The 17,105-nt window shown below is 44.6% G+C and overlaps 1 protein-coding gene across 1 annotated transcript in view; it reads left to right on the top strand.

Annotated features, from left to right (window-relative positions):
* The window catches only part of otud7a (OTU deubiquitinase 7A), a 243,612-nt gene that overhangs the window by 213,835 nt on the left and 12,672 nt on the right, over positions 1-17,105 (top strand). The window contains exons 10-11 of the mRNA XM_045689748.2: positions 1,390-1,539; positions 16,617-16,731. Of these exons, the coding sequence (XP_045545704.2) occupies positions 1,390-1,539; positions 16,617-16,731 (265 nt within the window). The remainder of the gene's footprint in view (positions 1-1,389; positions 1,540-16,616; positions 16,732-17,105) is intronic.

Raw genomic sequence — 17,105 nt, 5'->3', positions numbered from 1 at the left:
TGCAGAGATCCATTGTAGTGGTGGCTAGATGCTACATACTGCAGAGATCCATTGTAGTGGTGGCTAGATGCTACATACTGCAGAGACCCATTGTAGTGGTGGCTAGATGCTAGGTGCTCAGAGACCCATTGTAGTGGTGGCTAGATGCTACATACTGCAGAGACCCATTGTAGTGGTGGCTAGATGCTACATACTGCAGAGACCCATTATAGTGGTGGCTAGATGCTACATACTGCAGAGACCCATTGTAGTGGTGGCTAGATGCTACGTACTGCAGAGATCCATTGTAGTGGTGGCTAGATGCTACGTACTGCAGAGACCCATTGTAGTGGTGGCTAGATGCTACATACTGCAGAGATACATTGTAGTAGTGGCTAGATGCTACGTACTGCAGAGATCCATTGTAGTGGTGGCTAGATGCTACATACTGCAGAGATCCATTGTAGTGGTGGCTAGATGCTACGTACTGCAGAGACCCATTGTAGTGGTGGCTAGATGCTACGCACTGCAGAGATCCATTGTAGTGGTGGCTAGATGCTACGTACTGCAGAGACCCATTGTAGTGGTGGCTAGATGCTACATACTGCAGAGACCCATTGTAGTGGTGGCTAAATGCTACATACTGCAGAGACCCATTGTAGTGGTGGCTAGATGCTACGTACTGCAGAGACCCATTGTAGTGGTGGCTAGATGCTAGGTGCTCAGAGACCCATTGTAGTGGGGGCTAGATGCTAGGTGCTCCGAGACTCAGGAATATGCTCGAATCCCAGAGCAGGAGAAGGTGAAAGATCTGTCGATGTGCCCATGAGCAAGGCACTTAACCCTAATTGCCTGAGGGTCCCCGTTAATAATGGCAGTCCCTGGCCGTGACCCCACTCTCCCAGGTCGTCTTAGGGGAAGTTGGTATAAGCAAACATAATCATAATAATAATCAAATTCACACATGTATTAATACACACTAGTACATGTGTGAAATAGGACAAATATAAGTATCCACCAAATTATTATTTATTATTATTATTATTATTACATATTCACACCACAGACATACCTGCTCACAAAACCCAAATAAGAAGAATGATCCGACATTATGATGCATTTATATGACACTACATTACATGGCAGCCATGTTAGCTCCCCATGGGCAACAATGCTATGTACAAGATTTCAAATTCTTGTCATAAATGGATATATACGGAATGTTCAAAGGCACTAACATGGCATCCTAAAAGTTGGCCCAACTCTTTAGACATATGGCTCTGGTAAGACTCATTTGCATAAATGGAACTACTCTCATTCCTAGATGGGACAAACAGAGAACTTCAGACTGGACCTTTCATCTCAACCTCCATGTAATAGAATTCCCTGACCTCTTCTCCCCTCCCACAGCATTTGCCCCCATCCCGTTCGGAGGGCTCTACCTGCCCCTGGAGGTGCCTCCTAACCTGTGCCACTGCTCTCCCCTGGTCCTAGCTTACGACCAGGCACACTTCTCTGCCCTGGTGTCCATGGAGCAGAAGGACCAACACCAAGAACAAGGTAAGACAGACGACTAGAAGTTGTTAGAGGATGTCCTAATATGTATACCGCAACCCCTAACGTGACTGAGGATGTCCTAATATGTATACCGTAACCCATAAGGTGACTGAGGATGTTCTAAGATGTATACCGTAACTCCTAAGGTGACTGAGGATGTCCTAATATGTATACCGTAACTCCTAAGGTGACTGAGGATGTCCTAATATGTATACCGTAACCCCTAAGGTGACTGAGGATGTCCTAATATGTATACCATAAGCCCTAAGGTGACTGAGGATGTCCTAATATGTACACCATAACTCCTAAGGTGACTGAGGATGTCCTAATATGTATACTGTAACACCTAAGGTGACTGAGGATGTCCTAATATGTATACCGTAACTCTTAATTAATGTGACTATGGATGTCCTAAATAGTGTACTGGGACTCCTGAGATGACCGAGCATGTCCGAAATTGTGTACCGGGACTGCTTAGGTAACTGAGGATGTCCGGAAATGTATCCCGTTTAAACCAAGGTGTCTGAAGATGTCTTAAAGTGGATTCCTACCAATGGAGGCTGGTGAGAGGAGCTATAGGAGGACGGGCTCATTGTAATGTCTGGAATGGAATAAATAGAACGGTATCAAACACATCAAACATATGGAAACCACATGTTTGACTCCGTTCCTTTTATGCCATTCCAGCCATTACAATGAGCCCGTCCTCCTATAGCTCCTCCAACCAACCTCCACTGATTCCTATTACTCAAACCTAATTTCCATGGAGACGAAGAACCAGCATCAGGTACAAGGTAGGCTGGGGTCACGGTAAACATTTTAGGACATCCTCAGTCAACATAATGATTAAATAGGTACATCTTGATTTCTACAAGTGATTCACATTCCTGGAACGTCTTTATTATGGTGTCCCTGGATCAACAAGTTCACGATGAAGTAGACAAGCAGGTAGACAGACATACAGTCTGCTATGTAGATGAAACAGGTGGACAGACATACAGTCTGCTATGTAGATGAAACAGGTAGACAGACATACAGTCTGCTATGTAGATGAAACAGGTAGACAGACATACAGTCTGCTATGTAGATGAAACAGGTAGACAGACATACAGTCTGCTATGTAGATGAAACAGGTAGACAGCCATACAGTCTGCTATGTAGATGAAACAGGTAGACAGCCATACAGTCTGCTATGTAGATGAAACAGGTAGACAGACATACAGTCTGCTATGTAGATGAAACAGGTAGACAGTTATACAGTCTGCTATGTAGATGAAACAGGTAGACAGACATACAGTCTGCTATGTAGATGAAACAGGTAGACAGACATACAGTCTGCTATGTAGATGAAACAGGTGACTCTACACAGGGGTGTCAAACATATGGCCCGCGAGGGGATTGAGTTAAAATATATATATATATAATAATAATATAAATATATATTATATCTTTTTAATTTTATACTTTAAAGCTGCACGATGCAGAAATTCCTCCTCCATTTCCTGGTTGCTAAAATTCTAATAGTTCCCCTAATTATGTAACAGAACAAGCACGTGTAGTGTAGAGAATCAATGTACCATCTAAAGCACTGTGAAATATCTTTTACATTACCAAATATATTATATGTTCAGCTGTTTGAAGCTGGTGTTCAAAACAGAAAGTAAAAGACGCAAAAAATGAAACTTTAGAACAGGAAGCGTAGAAATAGTGCACATAGAACAGACCTACCGGTTCTTAGACTTGCTTTTAATGAGAATGACAGATCTATTGTTTAACTAATATGTCGATGTGAATTTGGTCGGGTTTCCCATAAAGTTACATATCGCAACTTTAAAATGTCTAAATGCCAAATGGAAACTGTGTAGAATGATAACGGACCGACGTTCATACAGTATCTCAACTGTGTAGAATGATAACGGACCGACGTTCATACAGTATCTCAACTGTGTAGAATGGTAACGGACCGACGTTCATACAGTATCTCAACTGTGTAGAATGATAACGGACCGACATTCATACAGTATCTCAACTGTGTAGAATGATAACGGACCGACGTTCATACAGTATCTCAACTGTGTAGAATGGTAACGGACCGACGTTCATACAGTATCTCAACTGTGTAGAATGATAACGGACCGACGTTCATACAGTATCTCAACTGTGTAGAATGATAACGGACCGACGTTCATAGAGTATCTCAACTGTGTAGAATGGTAACGGACCGACGTTCATACAGTATCTCAACTGTGTAGAATGATAACGGACCGACGTTCATACAGTATCTCAACTGTGTCCAGCTAATAATCACCCCAAAATGAAAGCTACACAGTCAGGGAGGACTATCATTTGGAAATATAACACATTTTCAGTGCGGCCCTCCGAACCTCGTTGAAGACAGAATACGGCCCACGGTGCTAAATGGGTTTGACACCCCTGGCTCTACAGTCCTGCTCTATGTAAGGTGTCTGTGATCCAGGCTAAAGCGACCAGCTACAGGGCTGGATACACTAGAGAGATCCTTGTGTTAGTCTGCCCTCTGTGGGCCCCTTTTTCATCCTGACTGGCTCCTTTCACCCTCCCTCCCTACTTCCCCTCCTTTCCTCGCTCTCTCCCTTCCTCCATCTCTCCCTCCTTCTCTCCCCTGGGCAGGCATAGGGCTGCATGGACAGACAGCTCACACTAGATAGCCTGGAACACAGCCCAGTTTGGCTTTGCCTTCCTGCTTATGGAGAAGGGTGGGGGGAGAGAGGGAGAGAGGGAGAGAGAGGGAGATAGGGAGATAAAGAGAGGGAGGGAGGAAGAGAGGGAGAGAGAGAGAGACTAGAGAGAGACTTAAGAGAGAGAGAGAGAGAGAGAGAGAGAGGGAGGAAGAGAGAGAGAGGGAGGAAGAGAGAGAGTGGGAGAGAGAGAGACTAGAGAGAGAGAGGGGGAGAGAGAGAGGGAGGAAGAGAGGGAGAGAGAGGGAGGGAGAGAGAGAGAGAGACTAGAGAGAGAGAGAGAAAGAGACGAGAGAGAGAGGGAGAGACTTTTTTTCTCTCTCCCTTATAATAACAATCTGATTTTTTAGCCTTCCCAGCAATGCTGGGTTTCTATGCTTGTTTTATTGCTGTGGTTTAGCAAATATGACTAAAGCCAGTCTATGTAAACAGCTACAGTTATTTAAAACTATTTTTAGATTGACTCATAGTATTTGAACATTTCCTGCTTTTACACTAAGTTGGCCCAATCAGCATTTCCACTGCCTTCCACTAAAATGAAGGAGGCCATTTTATCTTAAGGCCTCTATTTCCTTCAACACTCTTACTGACTATGTCTGCTAGCTCGACGGATGGAATGAAGTGTGAAATGTACCAAAACGCGAACATACATGTATCATCATTAACGACAGTATTAGTAATTAGTCTTCTCGGTTGAATCCTTATCGGTGCCGTTGTCTTTTTGTAGTGGGATGTAATACACCGAAACACCACCAGAGGGCAGCGCTGACTAAATGAAAGAAGCCATTGTGCAGCCAGTGAGGGACAGACTGCAACACTGTTTCACACAGACAGTAATGCACTTTTCTTTTGTTCCAGTCCAACACTAACACACCTGATTCAACTAATCTGCTCATCATCAAACCCTTATTTAGTTGAATCCCGTGTGCTACTGTTGGGATGGAACGAACATGTCTGTCTTGTGGGTCCCCCGCCACCACGACTGCCGTTGAATATCGCTGCTATTTTTAATTTAAACTTTATTTAACTAACAAAATCTATTTTATTTATTTATTTAACTAGGCAAGTTAGTTAAGAACAAATCCTTATGTACAATGACGGCCTACCCTTGCTATTTAGTTGCCATTGGATCCTGTTGATGTGTTCTGAGATGAGTTCCTGCCGTTTCTTTTAGACAAAGGGTTGTAAGGCAGCTAACTATGGAATCACACAGCCTTACTGCCTTACAGGTAGTCTAAAGACTTGTTTTGACAGCTGCCGCTTTTGATAACCACCATTTTGTGTCAAACTGCTGTAAACATACTGTATCCGTGGATCTACTATCTCTCTCATAGAAATATAGGGTCTCTATTTCTTTTGACCACCATTTTGTGTCAAACTACTGTATTCATACTGTATCCATGGATCTACTATCTCTCTCATAGAAATATAGGGTCTCTATTTCTTTTGTCCACCATTTTGTGTCAAACTGCTGGTTTCATATCCTATCTGGGTACCTGTTGTCTCTATTCTCCCATTTAGCACAATAAATGGGAAGATCTGTGTTGTTCAGTGTTCCTTGATAGCTGTAGTGTTTGTGACCTTCAAGTCCCAGACAGGTTTCTACCAGTCTCTGTTTACTATAGAGAGGAACACAGCACACCACCACACGTTGAGGCTAGCTTGACCAGACACACTGACTGTTCATGGTTGAGTCCCAGATGACACCCTAAACCCTGCATAGTGCACTACTTTTGACCAGAGCATGTAGTCCCAAATAGAACCCTGTTCTCTTTGTAGTGCACTACAGTGGTCAAAAGTAGTGCACTTATATAGGGGCGTACGTAGGGTGCCATTTGGGGCACAGACCCAATGCTTCCCTGATTGTATCTCCTTGTTCTGTTCTAGTTTGGAACTCCTATAAACATTCTAGAACACTGTTCAGAACAACTGCTGGCTTCCTTGTGATGTCATGCCATGTTCCAGTCAGAAGCTCCTCTGACTACAGTATATAAAAATACACAAGGTGCAATTTCAATCAATTAGCCCATGTCAGCTAACATTTCTACATTACTAGGTGAGGTAATCATCATCAAATGATGTTCCCAGGGGCCCAGACCTCCAGGGGACCCCTATTGATTTTTGTGGCGGCAGGTAGCCTAGTGGTTAGAGCGTTGGGCCAGTAACCAGCAGGTAGCCTAGTGGTTAGAGGGTTGGGCCAGTAACCAGCAGGTAGCCTAGTGGTTAGAGCGTTGGGGCAGTAACCAGCAGGTAGCCTAGTGGTTAGAGCGTTGGGCCAGTAACCAGCAGGTAGCCTAGTGGTTAGAGTGTTGGGCCAGTAACCAGCAGGTAGCCTAGTGGTTAGAGCGTTGGGCCAGTAACCAGCAAGTAGTCTAGTGGTTAGAGCATTGGGACAGTAACCGAAAGGTTGCTCGATCGAATCCCTGAGCTGACAAGGAAAAAAAATCTGTCGTTCTGCCCCTGAACAAGGCAGTTAATCCACTGGGGGGGGTGCTAAAGTGATTTGCACATGAGGTGGGTGGGCCCCGCAACTATATCTTGCTTAGGGCCCCCAAAAGGCTAGAGGCGCTTCTGGTTGTACTCTATGCAAATTGTTGTCAGGAGCAGGGAGGGAAGGGGGAAGGAGTTATTCAGGGAGAGGATGAGGGACGGGGTGTTCAGGGTTCAATAAGGGTTTTTCGGGGTAAGGGGTGAGGGAGGGGGTGTTGGGTTGTTCTGGGACAGACGCTGAGGTTCTTGTCAACAGAAGAGCTGTAAACACTTTTCCAGTTCCCTGAATGAGGGGGGGGGGGGGGTCATGTCTGAACAGGAACAGGGACAGGACAGCATGTTCAGTAATCTGTACTCTGGTCACATCCCAAGTGGCACCCTAGTCCTTATAGTGCTAGTCCCTATAAAGGGCTCATGTTGAAAGTAGTGCTCTATAGAAGGTTCATGTTGAAATTAGTGCACTATAGAGGGCTCATGTTGAAAGTAGTGCTCTATAGAGGGTTCATGTTGAAAGTAGTGCACTATAGAGGGTTCATGTTGAAATTAGTGCACTATAGAGGGCTCATGTTGAAAGTAGTGCTCTATAGAGGGTTCATGTTGAAGTAGTGCACTATAGAGGGTTCATGTTGAAATGAGTGCACTATAGAGGGCTCATGTTGAAAGTAGTGCTCTATAGAGGGTTCATGTTGAAAGTAGTGCACTATAGAGGGTTCATGTTGAAATTAGTGCACTATAGAGGGCTCATGTTGAAAGTAGTGCTCTATAGAGGATTAATGTTGAAAGTAGTGCACTATAGAGGGTTCATGTTGAAATTAGTGCACTATAGAGGGCTCATGTTGAAAGTAGTGCTCTATAGAGGATTCATGTTGAAAGTAGTGCTCTATAGAGGGTTCATGTTGAAAGTAGTGGACTTTTGAGGGCTCATGTTGAAAGTAGTGCACTATAGAGGGAATAGAGTTCCATTAGGTCCTCTATCTACTCTGTGCAGCTAACAGCTGCTGTAGCGTGTTGGGGGCCTAATACTGATCATAGTGATACCATCCATACCAACTGTGAACCCTGTGTGAACCATGTCTTTACACTGATATGCATAGAGAGCAACAGGTGTCCCTGTACTCTCACTTCCTCTGACTGTTCTAGTTTAACCCTCACCTTTCATGGAGGGTGTTATGGGAGAGAGGGGTATGAGATGGGAGACAGAGAGAGAGAGAGACAGACAGGGAGAGGGAGCGAGAGAGTGAGAGAGAGAGGGAAAGAGAGAGAGAGAGGGAGAGAGGTGAGAAAGAAGGAGAGAGAGAGAGACAGAGAGAGAGAGAGAGGGAGGAAGAGAGAGAGAGCCAGAGGGAGAAAGCGAGAGAGAGGAGGAGAGAGAAGGAGGGAGAGAGAGGGACAGAGAGAGAGAGAGAGAGAGAGGGAGAGAGAGAGAGGAGAGAGCGAGAGAGAGAGAGAGAGAGGGAGAAGGAAGACAGAAAGATAGGTAGGGTATGAGAGGTTGTAACTATCTGAGTCACATTGCAAGAAGGTTGTTATTGACATGGTAAACAGGTGCACACAGCCAGGAACACAGCCTGTTTTGGACCTGGGTTCAAATACTATTCAAAATCTTTCATATACTTTGAAGTGTTTGCTTGGAGTGCCGATGGGTGGGGTTTGCACTTTTGCGATAATTACATAGGTTTTAGTGCAACAGGCAAGCTCAATCAAGCACAAATACAGTATTTAAAATTATTCCGAACAATATTTGAATCCTGTTGCGCTGCCTGCCTGCGTTGCGTGCCTGGCTGGCTGGCTGCCTGCGTGACTGGTTGACCTGAGAGGTGAGGTTAGGTCGTAACTCTGTCAGAGGGTTATTATGGCTTGACTTGTTCAGACGGGTGTACAGTATTTCACTCCAGACTAGAGAGGAAGACAGGAGAGTTGAGTTGATGATACATGTGTTGTTGAGACTCATTTAGCAAAGGGAAAAGGTAACCTTGTGTGACATGTGGTAATCAGCCATTTTGATAGTGCGTACAGTTGAGTTTTTAAGGTACACATTTCTCCGTTATAGAAGACAATGTCAAGGCTATTGGCTCTCTTCAGAAGATAGTCATCACAACTCATTTCAGAATATATATTTTCTTCTTGACTGATTTGTTTTACAGTATAAAGGTACTGACATTTCAGTCATTATGGCTTCCATCAGTACACTACATGTAGGTTTTTGACAGATCAAACACTTCATTTAGTCTTAATTACCCAGGGGTTGATTTAGTCTTCATTACCCAGGTGTATATTTAGTCTTCATTACCCAGGTGTATATTTAGTCTTCATTACCCAGGTGTATATTTAGTCTTTATTACCCAGGGGTATATTTAGTCTTTATTACCCAGGGGTGTATTTAGACTTTATTATCCAGGGGTGTATTTAGTCTTTATTACCCAGGGGTGTATTTAGTCTTTATTACCCAGGGTTGTATTTAGTCTTTATTACCCAGGGGTGTATTTAGTCTTTATTACTCAGGGGTGTATTTAGTCTTTATTACCCAGGTGTATATTTAGTCTTCATTACCCAGGTGTATATTTAGTCTTCATTACCCAGGTGTATATTTAGTCTTTATTACCCAGGTGTATATTTAGTCTTCATTACCCAGGGGTGTATTTAGTCTTCATTTCCCAGGGGTGTAGTTAGTCTTCATTACCCAGGGGTGTATTTAGTCTTCATTACCCAGGGGTGTATTTAGTCTTCATTACCCAGGGTTGATTTAGTCTTAATTACCCAGGGGTATATTTAGTCTTCATTACCCAGGGGTATATTTAGTCTTCATTACCCAGGGGTGTATTTAGTCTTCATTACCCAGGGGTGTATTTAGTCTTCATTACCCAGGGGTATATTTAGTCTTCATTACCCAGGGGTGTATTTAGTCTTCATTACCCAGGGGTGTATTTAGTCTTCATTACCCAGGGGTGTATTTAGTCTTAATTACCCAGGGGAGTAATTTAGTCACAGTAGCTGTCATTTCCTTTTGGTGTATTCTGTCTTTTCGGTCAGTCTTGTGATAGATTACATACAATCCTTGAAAGATACCAAAGTTCTGGTAGTTTACTGGTCCATTTTGAAATTTTCCAGTAATATACCCTCCCTTTGCAACGCTAATTATGTCTTACAGTACATTGTCTCAATGCAGGGAGATGTATTTTATCTGATAGTACATTGTCTCAATGCAGAGAGATGTATTTTATCTTACAGTACATTGTCTCAATGCAGAGAGATGTATTTTATCTTACAGTACATTGTCTCAATACAGAGAGATGTAATTTATCTTACAGTACATTGTCTCAATACAGAGAGATGTATTTTATTTTACAGTACATTGTCTCAATACAGAGAGATGTAATTTATCTTACAGTACATTGTCTCAATACAGAGAGATGTAATTTATCTGACAGTATGTTGTCTCAATACAGAGAGATGTAATTTATCTTACAGTACGTTGTCTCAATACAGAGAAATGTAATTTATCTGACAGTATGTTGTCTCAATACAGAGAGATGTAATTTATCTTACAGTATGTTGTCTCAATACAGAGAGATGTAATTTATCTTACAGTATGTTGTCTCAATACAGAGAGAGGTCATTTATCTGACAGTATGTTGTCTCAATACAGAGAGATGTAATTTATCTGTGTTGTCTCAATCAGTCAGTGGTTTAAAGTAATTCATCATGTCTCAGGCTTGAGGCTGATCAAACTGTGCGAGGAACTTTCTGTGAAAGGAAAGACAGAACGGCGTCACACAGACACACACAAGCAAACACACAGAAAGACAGAACAGTCTCACTGAAGACCTGTGGGAGAAACCCTCAAGACCACAGCACAACACAGCTGTACTTTATCGGAGACACGAACACACTGCTTACGTAAACACTCCCACACACACAGGATGCAGCATTCCTCTCTACATTCTGAGCGTTACAGCTAAACCTTTTTGGCAAAAGCCCTGAACGTCAGAAGCTAGCTGACTGTCTGACAGACACTTTTACAGTACAGCCTGTACTCTGACTCAACAACCTTTGGAAAGAAAATTGTGATACATTTTTTTAAAAGTATACCAGTTTCATTTAAGGACCAATAAATTGACAGCCGTGCCGTATAGATGGCAAAATAGTTGGGAAGAGATGTTTGACGTACCGATGCCATGGCACATGGTATATGAACTGATATGCAAAACGCCGCCGGATTCAAAACTTAGAATTTATTTATAATACAATATTCTTGCAACCAATTGAATGTTATTTATATGAGGGATACAACCTTCCCAGCTCTGCAGATTTTGTTGCGAAGAGTCTGAATCATTAGATTTTTGTTTTTTATACTGTCCATATGTAGCTTGTTTTTGGTCGCAGGTCCAGGAATGGCTGAAGAATTGCAACATTTACCTGGAGCTAACTCTGCAGATAACACAACTGGGTCATCTAATAACTCTGCAGATAGCACTGCTGGGTGATCTGATAACTCTGTAGATAGCACTGCTGGGTGATCTGATAACCCTGCGGATAGCAATACTGGGTGATCTGATAACTCTGCAGATAGCACTGCTGGGTGATCTGATAACTCTGCAGATAACACTGCTGGGTGATCTGATAACTCTGCAGATAACACTACTGGGTGATCTGATAACTCTGCAGATAGCACTACTGGGTGATCTGATAACTCTGCAGATAGCACTACTGGGTGATCTGATAACTCTGCAGATAGCACTGCTGGGTGATCTGATAACTCTGCAGATAGCACTAATGGGTGATCTGATAACCCTGCAGATAGCAATACTGGGTGATCTGATAACTCTGCAGATACCACTGCTGGGTGATCTGATAACCCTGCAGATAGCAATACTGGGTGATCTGATAACTCTGCAGATAGCACTGCTGGGTGATCTGATAACTCTGCAGATAGCACTAATGGGTGATCTGATAACTCTGCAGATAGCACTACTGGGTGATCTGATAACTGCAGATAGCACTACTGGGTGATCTGATAACTCTGCAGATAGCACTGCTGGGTGATCTGATAACTCTGCAGATAACACTGCTGGGTGATCTGATAACTCTGCAGATAGCACTGCTGGGTGATCTGATAACTCTGCAGATAGCACTGCTGGGTGATCTGATAACTCTGGAGATAGCACTGCTGGGTGATCTGATAACTCTGGAGATAGCACTGCTGGGTGATCTGAAAAGTCATAGTCAATCAATCAATCGTATAATAATACTTTTAGCAAAAATGTTTATTTTCAATTTACAATCTGTAGAAACTTTGAGAATAGAAAGGTTCAGAACTTTTGTGAAACGTCACTGCACAGTTGGAAAATATATGGCAAATAGAAATCCAATATGGTTGGTGTTAAGAGATAGATGAGAGGGGTTGAATGGAGCTGAAGGTTAGGAATAATAACTACTGATAATAACAAGATAACTCATGTAAAACATACTGTGTCCGTAAAACGTATATGGGTACAGAACTTTTGTGAAAGAGCACAGTTTGAAAGATATGGCAAATAGAAATCAATCCGGATGGACAAATAGATGGTTGAGGGTAGAGGAAGGACATCAGTAATAGATGGTTGAGGGTAGAGGAAGGACATCAGTAATCGATGGTTGAGGGTAGAGGAAGGACATCAGTAATAGATGGGAGAGGTTGAGGTTAGAGGAAGGACATCAGTAATCAATGGGAGAGGTTGAGGGTAGAAGAAGGACATCAGTAATAGATGGGAGAGGTTGAGGGTAGAGGAAGGACAGGAGTAAAAACAAACACAGAACTATTGTAAAATAGACCTTGTCCATAAAATGTATATTGTTTGAATAAGCTGGAAATACAGGCCTAGGAGTTGTTGTTCATTAGTTTATTCCAGTTAGGGGAGGGGTGGTAGGGTTGGAGGGGAATAAAGGAAATATATATACAAAAATATGTATGTATGTGTACTTATATGTGTGTATGTATGAATGTGCATATGTATGTATTTATATGTGTATGTAAACTCAGCAAAAAAAGAAACGTCCTCTCACTGTCAACTGCGTTTATTTTCAGCAAACTTAAAATGTGTATGGAATAATGTGTCCCTGAACAAAGGGGGGGTCACAATCATAAGTAACAGTCAGTATCTGGTGTGGCCACCAGCTGCATTAAGTACTGCAGTGCATCTCCTCCTCATGGACTGCACCAGATATGCCAGTTCTTGCTGTGAGATGTTACCCCACTCTTCCACCAAGGCACCTGCAAGTTCCTAGACATTTCGAGGGGGAATAGCCCTAGCCCTCACCCTCCAATCCAACAGGTCATGGCAGAACACTGACATTCCTGTCTTGAAGGAAATCATGCACAGAACGAGCTGTATTGCTGGTGGCATTGTCATGCTGGAGGGTCATGTCAGGATGAGCCTGCAGGAAGGGTAACACATGAGGGAGGAGGATGTCGTCCCTGTAATGCACAGCATTGAGATTGCCTGCAATGACAACAAGCTCAGTCCGATAATGCTGTGACACATCGCCCCAAACCATAACGGACCCTCCACCTCCAAATCGATCCCACTCCAGAATACAGGCCTCGGTGTAACGCTCATTCCTTTGACGATAAACGCGAATCCGACCATCTCCTCTGGTGAGACAAAACCGCGACTCTTCAGTGAAGAGCACTTTTTGCCAGTCCTGTCTGGTCCAGCGACGGTGGGTTTGTGCCCATAGGCGACGTTGTTGCCGGTAATGTCTGCCTTACAACAGGCCTACAAGCCTTCATTCCAGCCTCTCTCAGCCTATTGCAGACAGTCTGAGCACTGATGGAGGGATTGTGCTTTCCTGGTGTAACTCGGCAGTTGTTGTTGCCATCCTGTACCTGTCTTGCAGGTGTGATGTTCGGATGTACTGATCCTGTGCAGGTGTTGTTACATGTGGTCTGCCACTGCGAGGACGATCAGCTGTCCGTCCTGTCTCCCTGTAGCACTGTCTTAGGCGTCTCACAGTACGGACATTGCAATTTATTGCCCTAGCCACATCTGCAGTCCTCATGCCTCCTTGCAGCATGCCTAAGGCACATTCACGCTGATGAGCAGGGACCCTGGGCATCTATCTTTTGGTGTTTTTCAGAGTCAGTAGAAAGGCCTCTTTAGTGTCCTAAGTTTTCATAACTGTGGCTTTAATTGCCTACCGTCTGTAAGCTGTTAGTGTCTTAACGGCCCGATCCACAGGTGCATGTTCATTAATTGTTTATGGTTCATTGAACAAGCATGGGAAACAGTGTTTAAACCCTTTACAATGAAGATCTGTCAAGTTATTTGGATTTTTACGAATTGTCTTTGAAAGACAGGTCCTGAAAAAGGGACATATTACAGTCCGGAACCTCCTGAGCCGACCTACAGCCCGGAACCTCCTGAGACGGCCTACAGCCCGGAACCTCCTGAGACGGCCTACAGCCCGGAACCTCCTGAGACGGCCTACAGCCCGGAACCTCCTGAGACGGCCCACAGCCCGGAACCTCCTGAGACGGCCCACAGCCCGGAACCTCCTGAGACGGCCCACAGCCCGGAACCTCCTGAGACGGCCCACAGCCCGGAACCTACTGAGACGGCCCACAGTCCAGAGTCTCCGGCGGCGGTCCGCAGTCCAGAGTCTCCGGCGGTGGTCCGCAGTCCAGATTCTCCAGCGGCGGTCTGCAGTCCAGATTCTCCAGCGGCGGTCTGCAGTCCAGTCTCCAGCGGTGGTCTGCAGTCCAGAGTCTCCAGCGGCGGTCTGCAGTCCAGAGTCTCCAGCGGCGGTCTGCAGTCCAGAGTCTCCAGCGGCGGTCTGCAGTCCAGAGTCTCCAGCGGCAGTCTGCAGTCCAGAACCTCCAGCGGCGGTCTGCAGTCCAGAGTCTCCAGCGGCAGTCTGCAGCCCAGAACCTCCAGCGGCAGTCTGCAGTCCAGAAACTCCGGTGATGATCAAGGGTCCTGGTCCTTCGGTGACGATCCAGGGTCCGGTGACACAAAAGCGGAGGGATCTGCTGAAGGATCCGCGGGATGAGAAGGTTCTGCGTACTGCACCAGAGCCACCATAGACATTAGTAACCCACCCTACCCTCCCTTTCTTTACTTTTTTGTTGTTGTTGTTGTTCTTTTAGGTGCGTTCGTAGTCCGCACCTTTGGGGGGAGGTACTGTCACGTCCTGACCATAGAAAGCTGTTATTTTCTATGGTAGAGTAGGCCAGGGCGTGACAGGGTTTTTTTCTAGTTTAGATTTTCTATGTTGTTAGGTTCTAGTTTTGTATTTCTATGTTGGTTTTTTGTTTGGGATGATCTCCAATTAGAGGCAGCTGGTCATCGTTGTCTCTAATTGTAGATCATACTTAAGTAGGTGTTTTTCCCACCTGGGTTGGTGGGAGATTGTCTTTGAGTTAGTGTATGTTTCACCTCTGCGTCACGGGTTGTTGTTTTTGTTCTTTAGTTTATTTGTGTGTATTGCATAGTTTCACAGTTCAATACAAAATGTGGAACGAGACACACGCTGTGCTTTGGTCCGCTTCTTCAACCTACACAACCATGACAGGACGTTTCTTTTTTTGCTGTGTTTAGATGTATAAATACACATACAAAAATATGTATGTATGTATGTGTATTTATATGTATGTATGTTGATCTGTATGTATTTATATGTGTGTGTGTGTGTGTGTGTGTGTGTGTGTGTGTGTGTGTGTGTGTGTGTGTGTGTGTGTGTGTGTATATATATATATATATATATTTGCAGAAAATATGTGGTGGATTAGAAGTGATGCAGACAATTACATTGGTGGAAGCCACAATCTATCTGCACTATTAAAGCTGATCCCCCTCACTAACAAAGAAAGAAAGGAACCAGACCCTCGTGACAGAGACTCATCTATATCTCTCCAGACAGTGTTATTATGGTGTGTGAATATCCACCCACACAACACACCCCCTGTAATGTCAGCATAGGTGCTTCTCAGCAACATCCGTTGTTTTACATGTTGGCTGAAGAAGAAAAGAGAAAAAAAAGGCCATCTTGGCATCAAAAGTGTCAAGAGGAAGTTGATACCAATAGAAGGCTAAGTGTTTTAGGCAGTGGGCAACAGAGCTCATTAAAACACCTGGCTGTGTGGTTACCTGGCTGTGTGGTTACCTGGCTGTGTGGTTACCTGACTGTTGTGGTTATCTGGCTGTGTGGTTACCTGGCTGTACGGTTACCTGGCTGTTGTGGTTACCTGGCTGTGTGGTTACCTGGCTGTGTGGTTACCTGGCTGTGTGGTTACCTGGCTGTGTGGTTACCTGGCTGTGTGGTTTCCTGGCTGTATGTTTACCTGGCTGTGTGGTTACCTGGCTGTGTGGTTACCTGGCTGTTGTGGTTATCTGGCTGTTGTGGTTATCTGGCTGTGTGGTGTGTGGTTACCTGGCTGTTGTGGTTACCTAGCTGTGTGGTGTGTGGTTACCTGTCTGTGCTGTGTGGTTACCTGTATGTTCTGTGTGGTTACCTGGCTGTTGTGGTTACCTGGCTCTGTGGTGTGTGGTTACCTGGCTGTGTGGTTACCTGGCTGTGTGTTTGTACCCCTGCTTATCTGATCTGACCATAATGATGTGTGATCTGATCTGACCATAGTGATGTGCGATCTGATCTGACCATAGTGATGTGTGATCTGATCTGACCATAATGATGTGTGATCTGATCTAACCATATTGATGTGTGATCTGATCTGACCATATTGATGTGTGATCTGATCTGACCATAATGATGTGTGATCTGATCTGACCATAATGATGTGTGATCTGATCTGACCATAATGATGTGTGATCTGATCTGACCATAATGATGTGTGATCTGATCTGACCATAATGATGTGTGATCTGTGTTTTCCAGCTGTGATCCCGCTGACTGACTCAGAACACAAGCTGCTATCTCTCCACTTCGCTACGGACCCTGGGAAGGACTGGGAGTGGGGCCGGGACGACAACGACAACATCAAGCTAGCCAAGTAAGTTAGTTACAACCAACGACAAACAGGTGGTGGTGGTGGTGGTGGGGGTAATAGGGGCGGAGGCGGTAATAGGGGTGGAGGGGTAGTAGGGGTGGAGGGGTAATAGGGGTGGAGGGGGTGAATGAGATAGTAGGGGTGGAGGGGGTAGTAGAGGTGGAGGGGGTAGAATGGGTGGAAGGGTTGTAGGGTTGGAGGGGATAGAATGGGTGGAGGGGTTGTAGGGGTGGAGGGGGTAGTAGGGGTGGAGGGGTAGTGGGGGGGTGATAGGGGTGGGGGGTAATAGGGGTGGGGGGTAGTAGGGTTGGAGGGGTAATAGGGGTGGAGGGGGTGGAGGAGATAGAATGGGTGGAGGGGATAGAATGGATGGAGGG

Source organism: Salmo salar, chromosome 11 (assembly GCF_965601325.2).
Source record: "Salmo salar chromosome 11, fSalSal1, whole genome shotgun sequence".
In the NCBI taxonomy this organism is placed as follows: Eukaryota; Metazoa; Chordata; class Actinopteri; order Salmoniformes; family Salmonidae; genus Salmo; species Salmo salar.
Note: the sequence above shows the minus strand (reverse complement) of the source record. Positions and strands in the feature narration are given on the sequence as shown.